General features: G+C 51.6%; 1 protein-coding gene across 6 annotated transcripts in view; it reads left to right on the top strand.

Annotated features, from left to right (window-relative positions):
* The window catches only part of VWA3A (von Willebrand factor A domain containing 3A), a 45,172-nt gene extending 32,126 nt beyond the window's left edge, over window positions 1-13,046 (top strand). For 2 of the 6 annotated variants that reach the window (XR_012500336.1, XR_012500338.1), the window contains 14 exons: window positions 128-280; window positions 1,699-1,789; window positions 2,457-2,567; window positions 3,101-3,198; window positions 4,032-4,169; window positions 5,114-5,222; window positions 7,356-7,500; window positions 8,413-8,557; window positions 8,964-9,115; window positions 9,951-10,074; window positions 11,352-11,473; window positions 11,640-11,737; window positions 11,903-11,968; window positions 12,348-13,046. Coding sequence is in view for 3 of the 6 variants with exons in the window: in XM_074346231.1 (XP_074202332.1) it covers window positions 128-280; window positions 1,699-1,789; window positions 2,457-2,567; window positions 3,101-3,198; window positions 4,032-4,169; window positions 5,114-5,222; window positions 7,356-7,500; window positions 8,413-8,557; window positions 8,964-9,115; window positions 9,951-10,074; window positions 11,640-11,737; window positions 11,903-11,954 (1,416 nt within the window). In the remaining 3 variants the exon portion in view is untranslated. Of the gene's footprint in view, window positions 1-127; window positions 281-1,698; window positions 1,790-2,456; window positions 2,568-3,100; window positions 3,199-4,031; window positions 4,170-5,113; window positions 5,223-7,355; window positions 7,501-8,412; window positions 8,558-8,963; window positions 9,116-9,950; window positions 10,075-11,351; window positions 11,474-11,639; window positions 11,738-11,902; window positions 11,969-12,270 lie in introns of those variants that run through there. The other 4 variants (XM_074346231.1, XM_074346230.1, XM_074346229.1 and 1 more) reach the window with 4 other exon arrangements.

The following is a 13,046-nucleotide window of genomic DNA, read 5'->3' as shown; positions in this document are numbered from 1 at the left end:
GGGGCCCCAGTGGACCCCTGCTCTGTGTGTGTGTGTGTGTGTGTGTGTGTGTGTGTGTGTGCACACTCGTGCCCTGCATGGGGCACGCTGGCTGGAGTGCTACTGACCCTCCCAATCCCCACTGCAGTGCGCCTTGCTCGTGTCCTCCCTGAAGAACCAGTCTGGAAAAGAACAGGAAAATGCAGCCCTCCTGAGAGAAAAGCCAAAGATGCTCAAGCCAAGAAGCCAGCCCAGGAAGCTCTGTCCCTCCAAACCCACAGCACCCTCGGTGGCCAGAATGGTTTGACTTTCCTCCCTAATAACACGTAGAGGATTTTGTTTCCACCTTGTCTCCTGGTCTTTCCTAGATCTTGAAGTGGCCTGGGCCAGGCCCCCAGACCTCAGGGCCAGCAGGGGGTGGGGTCTTCAGTGGGCGGGGTCCTGGCCTCCAGGGGAAGGAGACCCCCGGTGGGGGGGGGGGCGTGCTTCTGACTCAGCTCTGGGGCACTCTGGCCGCCCCCTCCACCCCACCTTTGGCTCTGCCTGGCTGTCCCAGCTTTGTGGTAAGGGCTCCGTGGAATGGGCACCCACCCTGCTGTGATGGTTGTAAGGCAGGAGGGCTCCTCATCCTGGAGGGTCTCTCGGGAGCAAAGGAACTGGGGCGTTAGGGTGCATCTAAAAGGCTCTTGCTGCTGCTGCTCGGGGCTTACAGGGGTCTGACAGGAGCCTGAGGGTGGACCGGTGCCTGCTGGGGGCTCTGTCCTGCATAAAGTACCCACCTTAGCAACCAAAAGGGCCCCCCATCCTGGAGGTGTGCCTGCGGGAAGGGCCCAGACTCCATGGTGCTTGTGAGCAGAGTGGGCCGTGCTGTGAGCTCTTCAGCCTTTCACCAACTGGCAGACCTGTGTGAACACAGCACATTTTCAGAACGAAGGAATCTCCCCAGACAGTGTGTATCTTACTCCCGGCCCGGGGCCTGCACTTGGGGAGATTCTGTCCACATAGGCACTGCCCTTGTTCACAGAGCTCTACCAGGCTCTGGGAACCAACCCAGGGACGTTGTGCTCTCCTGCCTTCCCAGATTCTGAGGTGAAACCCAGAATCTTGGGTTCTGCCTCCTGGGCCTTCAGTGGTTCCTGAGCTGATTCAGTAAGAGGAGGCTCGGGCTGAGCCAGGGCCTCTAAAGGGCCTCCTGAAAACCGGGGCCGGGGGCTCCCTGAGGGGGCAGCGTCTTTCACAGCCACTCACCCACAGGTCCCCTCAGCTGGTCCAGGCCCTGGGCGACTTTACCAATCACCACGTTCCAGCTGTGCCCAGTAATGAAGGAACCCCTCCCTTAACACTGAGGTGCCCAGTAGGGCACAGAAGTTACCAGAATGGTTGCTTGTCATGCTGGAGGCCCAGAAACCCCAGTCCAGTAGGAAGAGGGGCAGGTAACTGGTGACGAAAATTCTGGCAAATCGCCACAGTTGTCCTAGCAGGCCCTCTCTCTCTCACAACACACACACACACACACACACACACACACACACACGTTTTCACCTCTAAACCGAGAGTCCCCTCTGAATCCACTACAGGCATTGGGGCAAATGTTTGAGGTCTGCTTCCTCAGGCCTCTGCATGCAGAGATTCCCACCTGACAGACTGAGGCTGGGGTGACTGGGGTACTGCCCGCCACAGAGAACAGGCCTCTGATGGGAGAGACTGCCTGTTTTCTAGAGCATGAAAGATGACCCTGACCGACAGAAGAGTGCCCCTGTGAAAGCTCTGATGTGGCGTCCACTCAGTGGCAAAGCAGGCGTCCCCCCAGGTAAGGTGTGGCCACTGGGGGAGGAGGGGTGGACAAGCATGGCTGAGACGTGGATTAATAATCACAGTAACTGAAGTGATCACTGATCATGAGCATTGACGGTCCACCAGCCCTTCTGCTAAGATTGTCCCATTTAAAGCTTAGAACAGTCAATCCTGTATGGCAGGGAATCTATTACCTCCCCCGTTTTACTGATGAAGACATTCAGGCTCAGAGGGGCTAAGGAGGTGTCCGGTACCTGCCAGTCATGACAGGGCACTGGTGTTTTCATGAAAGCACTCAGCTCTCAGGACCTAGGACCATATATCTTACTTCTAATGTCAAAGACCCAGCGGGGTGGCTCAGAACAATGTTATGGAGTCAGCGAGACCTGGGTGGAATCCTTGCTTTGCTTCTTACTTAGCTCATGTGTAAACAGGGGGACTGTGAGGCTAGAACAAGACAGCCCACGGGAAGCACTTGGCACCCAGCCTGGTCAATATCAGCAGTTTAACTGACCCAGGTGAGGCCAGGCGCCCCAGGTAGCCCCCAGGGACCTCAGAGCCTCCTGGGAGCCCCCTTTCCAGGGCAGAGCACAGCTGAAGCTGACAAGTCTCCAAGCCAAGCTGCACAGCTTCATCACGTAAACCCAGAGGCTGCTCCAGGCAACAAGCCAAATGTCCTCTAGCTGCAGCCCAGCCGGTGAAAGAAGGGACAGCAGGGCGGAGGAGGAAGACCACAGCTAGGGACGCAGAGGCATCTCTCTCGCTGTTTTATACCGAGATGGGGAATAACGTGGGTAAGTCAGAGGCTGCACCAGTGTCTGGATGGCCCCCTTTGCCCTATGGGACCCGTGGGGTCATTGCCCCATGGGAAGGAGACCTCTCCAGCTGCCCCAGAACACGGGCGGCAGTGCCTCCGGAGCAGGCCTTTCCTCAAACCACTCAGGTCTCCCTGTCCGGGAAAGTGAGCTTGCCAAGTCTTGACACAGGCAAGAGGATGGGAAGAGTCAATGTCCCACTCCAGCCACGTCCACGGAGGGAAAGTGTCCTCAGCACTGAGGCTGACTGGGAAGGAAGTGGAGATGAGTCCCCCAGGCCAGCCTGACTGATTGTTGCAAAATGACGCAGGTCCCAGTGGCAACTCACTGATGTGTGGAGAAGGGAGGTCCCAGCACACTTCCCCAGATCCACCCAACAGCCTCCCTCCTACCTCCCAGCAGATTGCACCTAAGGAAGGTTACAACTGACTTGATTGACAGAGAAATTAATGTGAAAAAGGGAGGTGTGGCTAAGAGAATTGTGCAAGGTAACCCTACTCTGTTTCTCCCAGGATCCGTGTACAGGAAGTATCCTCAAGGAAGGGGCTTAAGAAGAACTAGCTCTTCTATCGAGTTGCCCAGAAAGGATACAATCTGCTCAAGCCAAGAGGTATTATTATTACTCTGTCTGTACAGCACATGCCCCCTGGGTAGTAATTGCTTCCACAAACCATTATTTCTAGGAGGGTAGATGTACTTGGAACTAAGGACATACCTGTTTTGGATGACTATTTAAAGTGTCTGATGGAATAAGGATAAAATAGAACTGCATGGGAACCTGGGTCTGCCACTGCCTAGCTGGGCAACCTTGGGCAAGTCACTCAGTCTCAATGTCTTCGTTTATAAAATGACGACAATTGTACTAGTAGGATTGCTGATTACTTGAAGTATATTTGTGTAAAGTACTTAGTGATGTCAGATCCTCTTGGATGCAAGCAGCAGAAATCCCCTTTCCTTGTGTGCAGATCCAGAAGATAGAACATCTTTTCTTCCCATGACCAGTTGATAAAAGTCTGAGCTTGGTTCTGATTGGTCCAACCTTGGATGCTATGCTCTGATTGCCTTATACCCACCCATTCTTGTATCTCTCATTGTCACAAGGAGACTATCCTAATTGGTTTAGAGTCTGAACTTTAGACCAATCAGAGTGTCCATTCAAATTTCATGGGAGAGGGTTGAAATGGATATTGGGGGAGCAACAATGTCCACCAGACTAGAGAGTAGTAAGTGCTCAAAAAATTATGCTCCCCGCTCCCCAGATTTCTTGTGCATCTCTCCCCAGCACTGGGGAAGGACTCTGCATGCGATGGAGGCTCCCTGAGGACCTGGGAACCCCATATTTCAAATATTAAGCAGATTTCAAACATGACATTTTAATAGATGAGTCAATCATTCAGTTAAGCCTGAGTTACCCAGGATAATAGTTCTTTCTTTTTTCCAAAGTGGATAGCAAATTATGGGCTGAAAAAACTGAAGATGGAGATCTCCAGATACCTTGGTCCCAACTGCACTCATCAAAAGTCCGTACAGAGATCAGCATCAGCCAAGCACTGCAGCGTCTTCCCCAGCACGGAGATCAATGTAAGTCAAGATTTTTGTTGTCCCTGCTGTTTCTTCTCTCCCAGCTCCTACCTCTTCTCAGGCATAAATGACCCAGGGTGTTGGGGAGAACTCCACCCCTGGCTTCTATTCTTGCTTCTAAGAACCCACCCCCTAGAGAGGGACTTGTCCTCAGGGAATAGGAGATGCAGAATCCTGTTGGAAGAAAAGTCAGCCCCTCAGAGTGCCTGAGACCACACTCAGGGTCAGAGAGGCTCATTGGAGTAAGAATTAGAAGCAGCTGCTGAGAACGTAGGGCGTTGGCTGGAATACTCACCAGTAAGAACTCTGCAGCCCGATACTGATGATGGTTCCATTAGGATGGCCAGGAACAGGGGTTATGACAGGAGGTGAAAACGTCCTCTTCTCTGTTTTCTAGTTTGGGGATAATGACTTTATTGCTTTGACACTGGCACAAGTAAATTTAGTACAAAATGAAAATCTAGTAATACTTCAAAAAAAAAGTTTTCTCTCCTTGCCCTTTGATATGACATTGTCAACTTTAGAGGAAACTATAAAGCTAAAAATAGCCACCAAATTCAAAATTATCCACCAGAAACATTTTATGGGAGTTTAATCATTCTGCCCACCACCCTCCATCTGAGATCATCTTTTAGTTTGAATTTTTGGACCTCCAATCCTACCATTAAGGGTTTTCTATTTAAAATTTAGAGATACAATGTTTTTTATTATTACGGTGACCACATTTGCCACAAATCCGTCATCCCATCTCCCTCACATCTTCCTAAAACCATGCATTTGATAGTTTAATAAAAGAAGAAAGCTTTTAAACAAACCAAAAAAATGGATGCTTAACAATGTTTTGAAAACTGTGAAACACAATGGACTAAATTATTTTAGGGGGCAATGGGGATACGAAGAAATAGCTGATTGGGGGAAATTTGCCGTTGCTTGCCTTAATCCAGGGGATGGTGAGACACATTCAGTGTACGCCCAGGGAAATGGACGCGTACATCACAGGCCTGGAGAAGCTGATGCGGCGCTATGTCCAGAGGCTGCAGTGGCTGCTGTCTGGTGAGCCCGCCTGCTGTACTGGAGGGCAGAGGGGCCGGAGGGGAAGTGGAAGGTCAACCCCAGGACCCCGTGATCCGTCCTTCCAAAGCCTCTGGAGGGGGTGTGGCTGTCAGGTCAGAGGCTGAGGTCAGGCAAGGAGGCTGAATACATTCCCCATTCCTGACTCACACTTCCTGCCCGGAAGAGGGTGAAGGCCGGTCCTGCAGCCGCTCCTTTTTTTGGTACAAATCGAACCCCGACCTCACATACAGTTACACCCCCAACTCCATCTAATACTTCAAAACGTACCCAGGGGATGCTGCACTGATTCACTCTGATTGTTCAACTAATGAATGTTTTTCCCCTGCTCGGGGCTGCAGAGGTGGTAGAGGAAGCACCTGGCACGGTCCCTGAGCTCATGGGGGACACAGATGTTAGGCAAAGAGCACCCATGCAAGTGTTGGGAGGAGACGGGTGTGATGCTGAGAGAGGGGCAGTGGGCCTGTGCTGGGAGTCACAGAGGGCTTCCCCGAGGAGCCGAGACGTGGGGCATGAACAGATGTTACCTGAGCAGAGAAAGGAAAGATGCTCAGGGCACAACTGAGCGGGAGGGAGCTGAGCACAAGGACTAAAAGGAAGCCAGTGTGGCTGAGAGTAAAGGAAGCGGCCATGCTAGGGAGGTGAGCCATGGCCTGGACTTTGTCCTTTATCCTAAGAGCAATGGGAAGCCACTAAATGGTTTTAAAAGGGGGGAAGTGATCAAGTTAGCATCGGCAACAATCTCTCTGGTTGCTGCGTGGAGTATAAATTGTTGAGGGGATGGAGTGGAATCAGGGCAACCTAGGAGGGGTCTGGGGCAAGGATCAGGACAGCTGGAAGGGTAGTGGTGATGCCCACGGACAAAGAAGGCAGGATAAGACTCAGGAGGCAGAAACGACAGGGCTTGGTGGCTGGCAGTGTGTCTCCGCTGTCTGGTTCCCAGGATGGATCAGCTGGCCTTTTGGGTGGGAACCTCTTGGCCAACTGGCTGGCTGGCTGGCTGTCCTCTCGGAACATCCCCCGCGCCTCAGGACAGCTCCCCTCCTGTCCTCAGGTTGACGTGAGCATTGCCAGGGAACACCACAGGTGAGTCCTGGAAGACTCCTGGACAGTGGGTCCAGCCAGCTCAGGCCCCTTTTAAGTCTGGAGAGCAGTGGGCCCATTTTGCAGCAGTTTTTCCATTTTTTTTTTCTGCTCCTGCCTCCAGTGAGGTCTGAGGTGTGATCAGGAATGCTGGACACATTATCTTCTGCTTTTGACTTCCCCTGGGGTTACCTCCATTTAGCTTTGGGCACAAGGAGGGCCAGGATTGGAAGCATGGATCAGAGGACCTGGGTGTGAATCTTGGCTGTCACTGCCGGGCTGTGTGGCCCTGGACAAGTTGCCTGCCCTCTCTGTTTCCCCTGAGCAAAATCCCAAATCCTTTAACAACCTCTCCAGCATTCTCTCTCTCCCTCTAGCTCCTCTTTCCCATTCAGAGCCTTTCGCAGGCTGTTCTCTCCACACTCCCTCCTCTTTCCTCCGCCACTGCTGCTCATCCTTCAGCCTGCTCCCCACCCAACATCCATTGAATTCAGGTCCTCCCAGTACGTGTTCCTGTGGCGGTTTGTCATCACCTTCAGTGGAGTTGTAGCTGGTGGTGTATCATCTGTCTTCCTTGCCCAGCTGGCAGCTCCATGAGGGCAGGGAACCAACCCTCTCCCGTCTCCACTGCACTTTGCTCAGTGCCGGGCACCCAGTGGACACTCACTTGATGTCTGTTGACCAATCGACAGACTCCACGCTCTGTAACTTCGTTTCCAGCCCCAGACAAGACTGTGACACCATTTAACTTAGGGATGGGGAAAGCCCAGAGAGGTTATCATCACTTGGATGAGTCATCACAGGCAAAGCTACCACTGAAAGCTTGACCTCCCAACGCCCAGATCACTCACTGGCTCTGCCCTTGGACAGTGTCCCCTCCAGGAACACAACTGAGGCCATCTCCCAGTGGGTTCACATCTGACCAGTGATCAGTCAGGCAAGGGGTGTTGGGAGACCTTGAATTAGATAGCTGCAATGACGAAAACCGCCCTCACTTCTCCCCTGCCTCTGCCCCCACCCACCTCGGAGCAGGGAGCCGCCGACTGTTCGGTATCATCTTGGAGAGCAAAGTGTGCATCCTGCTCGACACGTCGGGCTCCATGGGCCCCTACCTGCAGCAGGTGAAGACAGAGCTGGTTCTGCTCATCTGGGAGCAGCTGCGGAAGCACTGTGACAGGTAAGAGGCAGGGGGGTGTGTGGGTGGGTGAGGGTCAGGAAGATCCCGGGGGTAGCTTCCAAGGCTTCTCTGGTCCAGGCCACTCCCTCTCACAGTTCCAAAGGGCCTGGAGGCTTCCAAAACGCTCTTCTGAATAGCAGGAAAGAACACTGCCTTCTGTTGCAAAAGTCAAGTGGTTTTCAGAAACCCATCTCAGGTCCAGGGACAACTGCCAGCAGATCAAAGGAACCACCAGGTGGCCTTGAATCATAGATTTCAGCTGAACTTGATTTTTTAAGAGAAGGGGTTTAGAGTGGTTTGTTCTCTCTACCCAGCGGGTTGACCCTAAGGGGACAGCAGAAGACTCCGGTCCCAGGCTGGGGACTCATCCTTGCCTTAATACTATTTATTTATTTGGGGGGGGGGCGGTGATTATTTATTTGTTTGTTTGTTTGTTTATTTAATGGGGGTACTGGGATTGAACCCAGGACCACATGCATGCTAAGCATGCACTCTACCACTGAGCTATACCCTCTCTTCTTGCCTTAATATTTAAAAGAGCAGACATTTATAGAGCACTTCCCTTGTGCCAAGCACTTTACAGGCATGATGTCATTCAGTCCTCACAGTGATCTGATTATTACCTCCATTTTTCAGAAAAGGAAACAAGGACTTAGAAAAGTTAAATAATTTGCTCAAGATCGCATAACCAGCAAGTGGCCGAGATGGGATTTAAATCTATCTCTGTCTGCATCCATCACTGTGTACCTTCTCATCCTCAGGTGCTCCCTGAGGGGCCCAGGGCTCCCAGGAACAGGCATGAGCACCGGCAGGGAGGTTACTTCCCCCCCCCCCACCCCGGTCAATATGCGTTCTAACCGATGTCTTTCTCCTCCTCCCCGCCCCCCACCTCTCGTCCTCCCCCTACCCCAGTTTTAACCTGCTCAGCTTTGCAGAGGGCCTACAGCCGTGGCAGGACACTCTGGTGGCGACCACAGACGCAGCCTGTCACGAGGCTATGCAGTGGGTGACCCACCTGCACCCTCAGGGGAGCACCTCAGTCTTGCAAGCGTTACTGGCAAGTTCCACCTCCAAGCCCAACCCGGGAGCAAAGCAGAAATACCATCCGCCCCATCCTGATTTTGCACAAGGCTTTAGGGTTTGCAAAGAGCACTTTAGAGTTTGCTAAGTGCTAAATTGTTTCATCTTCCCAACAACCCAGTGAGAATGACTTTAAAGGTGAAGACCCGGAGGCCCAGAGAGGTTACGTGACTTGCTTGGGCTCACCAGCTAGGAAGTGGGCCGTGCTCTCTCTCCTAAACCTTAGCAGCTTCTCTGGTCTGTCAGAGGCTGAAAGAGGAGGCCTTCACTCTGCATGACAAGCAGACCCAATCAGACACTCTCCTTGGGGACAGCAGGCCAGGGGTCTCTGCCCGTCCTGGCTGGCCCCTCCTCTGAGCTAGACAGCCCATGTGCTCTTTCAGAAAGCTTTCAGTTTTCCTGATGTGGAAGGATTGTACCTCCTGACCGACGGGAAGCCAGACACAAGCTGCAGCCTTGTTCTCAGTGAAGTCCGGAGACTGAAGGAGACGAGAGACGTGAGAGTGCACACCATTTCCCTGAACCGCTCGGGCAGGTGGGCAGCGAGGAGGCGGCCGGGTTGCGTCCCTTCCCCACGGCCACGTGTCTGAGGGGCAAGGCTGATCCTCACCTAATCCAGGGACTCACATTAGCTGCTGGGCTCTCCTGGGCCCGAGTCCTGTGAGTCAGCGGTTAGGAGGGCCTAGGCAGGCATCACACCAGAAAGAGCCCCCCTCTGCACCCCTGCCTGCCCACCATCAGGGTCCGCCCGCGGCCCTCCTGGCTTTCTCCAGCCTGGAAATGAATTTGCCTCTATTCTCACAGTCACACACCGTGTTCTCCCGTTTCACCTTTCTTGGGGGCGCATTTGTGAACATTTAGGGGGGAAAATGTTTAAAGTAGCTGCAGTTATTTTTATAAATGATCACCACAGAAGAACATGTATTAGACAAGAGAGATTCAGCTACTTCAGGAAAAAACAAAAACAAAACTTTACTTGGCAAAACTGTGATCATGTACATTCATCCTTAGTCTCTGTCTAAACCATGAACTCCGTAAAGGTCACACTGTGTTCCTGCCAGGTCAGACACAGAGTGGGCACTGGGTAGATGTCCAGCTAAGGAACTTTAAGGGGTGCTTTGAGGGGTCCAGGTTAAATGGTGGCCCAAATACAGTGAATCTGCTTCAGGCAGCAGCAGCAGCCACCCTGCCACCCAAAAACCAGCAGGGAGAGTGGGCTTGGTGATGCCCACATGGTCTCAGTGGCACAGAGCCTCAGGGTCCAAGGCCCACTGCCTTACTGATCTGACTTCCCCAGGGGCTGAGGGCTCACAGAGAACTTGCCTGGCAGGCCGGTGGGCCCAGCCTCAGCCCTCTGCTCCTCCCCGCAGGACGGCGGTTCACTTCCTGAGAGATCTGGCCTCCCTCACTGGGGGGCGCTATCACTGCCCCGCTGGGGAGGACTCACTCTTCAAAATCCGTGGCCTGCTGACCAGGGGCTTCATCCACCAAACGGTAAGCTGCGGAACTAAGGAGTGAGGTCTGTTGAAACAGCTTGGTAACATGTCAATGGGTGTGGCTTTTCTCCTCCTGACAAGACCTCTGCTTCTCTTGTAAAACGAAGTAGTGACTAAACAGAGTTGTGTTTCCCTATTGCTCTCCTTTTAAAGCTGGGAAGGGAGCAGGGCTGGGGTTGTTAATGAGAGAATAGTTCACATTCACTGAGCATTTACTCCATGCTACAGATTTGCTATTTTATGCAGATTACCTCTTTTAATCCTTCTAACCATTGTATACCCATTTAGCAGATGAACGAATGGGCTCAGCCAGGTTTAGGGATACACTGAAAGTCAGAGGAAGTGGTAAAGCCGGAGCCTAGACACCCATGCTCCTAAGTTCTCTGCTGTAATTCCTACGTTTTTCTGTCTCCCTTCCTTCAGTTCATTACAGCACAGATATTCAAATGATCTGTTAAGAGAGAAATCTAGTCAAGTCTTAGGTTCCATCATGCATGTGAAATAAGATCTTCCAATCTGACAGAAAAATTATGTACAGATTCATACCTTCTAGGAATATGCTGTTGTGAATTATACATTTTCAGGGCAACAAATCATTCAGTAACACAACTAACCAGAATTCCAGATCTTTTTTTTTTTTTTTTGGAAGTTAAAGTTTACTGTCATGGCATAAATTCTGAAGTCAAGTACTTTAAATGATGTATTTGTTCAAGTAACTGGTTTAGGGGCAAATATTACAAATGATGCAAAGATCAGAACAAGTAAAAATAGCAGGGAGGGTCTAGCTCAGTGGTAGAGCTTGTGCCTAGCATGTACAAGGTCCTGGGTTCAATCCCCAGTACTTCCACTAAAAATAAACAAACACCTAATTATCAGCTCCTCCTCCCAAGAAAAAGAACAAGTAAAAGTAATGAACGTTCACCCATATCCTTACTACACGGGATATCATGAAGGTTCTCAGTTTAAAACTTTATCAAATCAGGTTCTTTAATGGTTTCTGGGTGCAGAGCAGGATCTCTGCTGCTACTCCTCCCAGGGAAAAGAAGCAGCTTTTTCTCTTTCTTCTTGCTAATTGTGAGAACACATCCTTTTAAGGCTAGGCTCTGGGGAAAAAAAAAAAAAACAAAAACGGCTAGGCTCCGGAGTTTCATTAGCTGACATAAGGAAAAAGGCATGTCTGTGAAGCTGTTTCACTAGAAGAAATAAAGAAGGGGCTGGATAGCTTTTACTAACAGCGAGATAAGGAGCACGTACCACTTCTGTTCTGCTTGACAGAGTGATGCTGACTGCAGTGGAGTCCAGGGACCCTCCTGGTTTCCACCGCCCCCTCCCTACATTCACTCTCAGACATCTCATTGCAAGGTGTCCCGTTTGCAGAGTGACTGCCTTGACGCCTGGTGAGCTCCTTGTCCCTGGAATGTGCAAGCAGAGGCCCACAAGACTACCTGCCCTGGGTGGGAGGCTGCACTGAATTCGCTCTAAAATTCTCCTGAGATTTTGGATTGTCAGGTCCTAGCAAATCATCTAATAGATCTAACATCACATTCACTTCTCCCTTTCAAGGACCCTGGGTTGCCACTGTTTGAAGGAGACGATTTAAGGAGATTGGCCCAGGAGATCACCAAGGCCAGAAGCTTCCTTGGGCAGGCCCAGGCCCTCAGGTACGCCTGTCCAGCAGCCCCTCCCACCTGCCACGTAGCCCCAGCCCACCTAGACCCAACCAAGTCATGGTGCCCCCGCTCCAAGAGCTCCTGCCCTGCTTCTCCCCTCCAGGCCCAGAAATCTGGGCATCGGGGAACCATCTACTGTCACCTTCTGTTCACTAGGACCCAACTCCAGAAGAAAAACAGCACAGAACCAAAGGTTGCTTCTCCGTAGCGAAGTGTTCTCAGGTAAGGGGGGAGGATAGACTCCTGACCTGTGACTGCTGGTCCAGGGCCAGGCAGCTTGCCCTGTTTCATGGACAGTAGTAACTACAGGGAGGGATGAGACACAATGATTCCTCTAAGTAGAAAGGCCAGCCTACAGAGAACCACTTACTGAGCACATGGTGAGGACAATGTGCCTTAGAAAGTCCGCAGATCAACATGATCCCAGGCACCAGGGCTCCCCGGAAGCTGAGGGAGAAAAGGCTCTCCATCCCTGGGTCCATCCTAACATTCCTATCCTGTCTCCAACACATGCTACACTCCAGTCACAAGTCTGTCACTGGCTGGGAAGTCCTGTACCAAGTCCCCTGCTTAGAACATCCTTCTGCCACCCTCTGCCTAGTGACTCCTTCTCATCCATCAAGGCACAGCACAAATGGCATCAGCTCCACTGTGACGATGTCCCTGGGACCCATCAAGAGCTGAGAGCCTCCAGCCTTCCTCCCATGGCATCCTGACCACACACCCCTCCTTAGAGAGGTGACACTAACCCTAGCACTCCACAAAATGGTTCCTTGCTCCCTTGTCCAGCTCTTCTCCTTGACGATGAGCTCCCTCAAGATGAGGCTGGTGTCCTAACCATCTCTGGGTCCCCAGAACCTGCCATGTGGCAGACACGTAGTAAACAGTGGGCATGCAGCTTAATTGTGAGAGTCCAGTTCTGGAAACCTGCCAGGTGGGATTGTTTCTGCCCTGGTCCTCTTGTTCTGTGCTCCCCCACCACCCTGGTCCATGTGGGAAATGCAGAGTCACCGTCAGCCCATCTTGGAGGAAGAAGAAAGACATGAGCCTCACCACCCCCATCCCCTTCCCCCACCACTGCTCAAACTGAACTGAAATCTGCTCTGGAGTCTAGTCCAGAGCAAATGCTCAGCTCAAGAATGTGTAAATCGAACTGGATCTGCTGGGCTGCCCCACTGTGCACATATGAAATGCATATGTCATGTATCATGTCATCTAGGGTCACTTCTAAGATAGGAAAAATTGCTTTTATTTGATTAATAGGATCAAAGTTACTTATAAACTGATGTGACCATTGGTA

Source organism: Camelus bactrianus, chromosome 18 (assembly GCF_048773025.1).
Source record: "Camelus bactrianus isolate YW-2024 breed Bactrian camel chromosome 18, ASM4877302v1, whole genome shotgun sequence".
Lineage (NCBI taxonomy): Eukaryota > Metazoa > Chordata > Mammalia > Artiodactyla > Camelidae > Camelus > Camelus bactrianus.
This window is presented reverse-complemented; position numbering and strand designations above follow the sequence as displayed.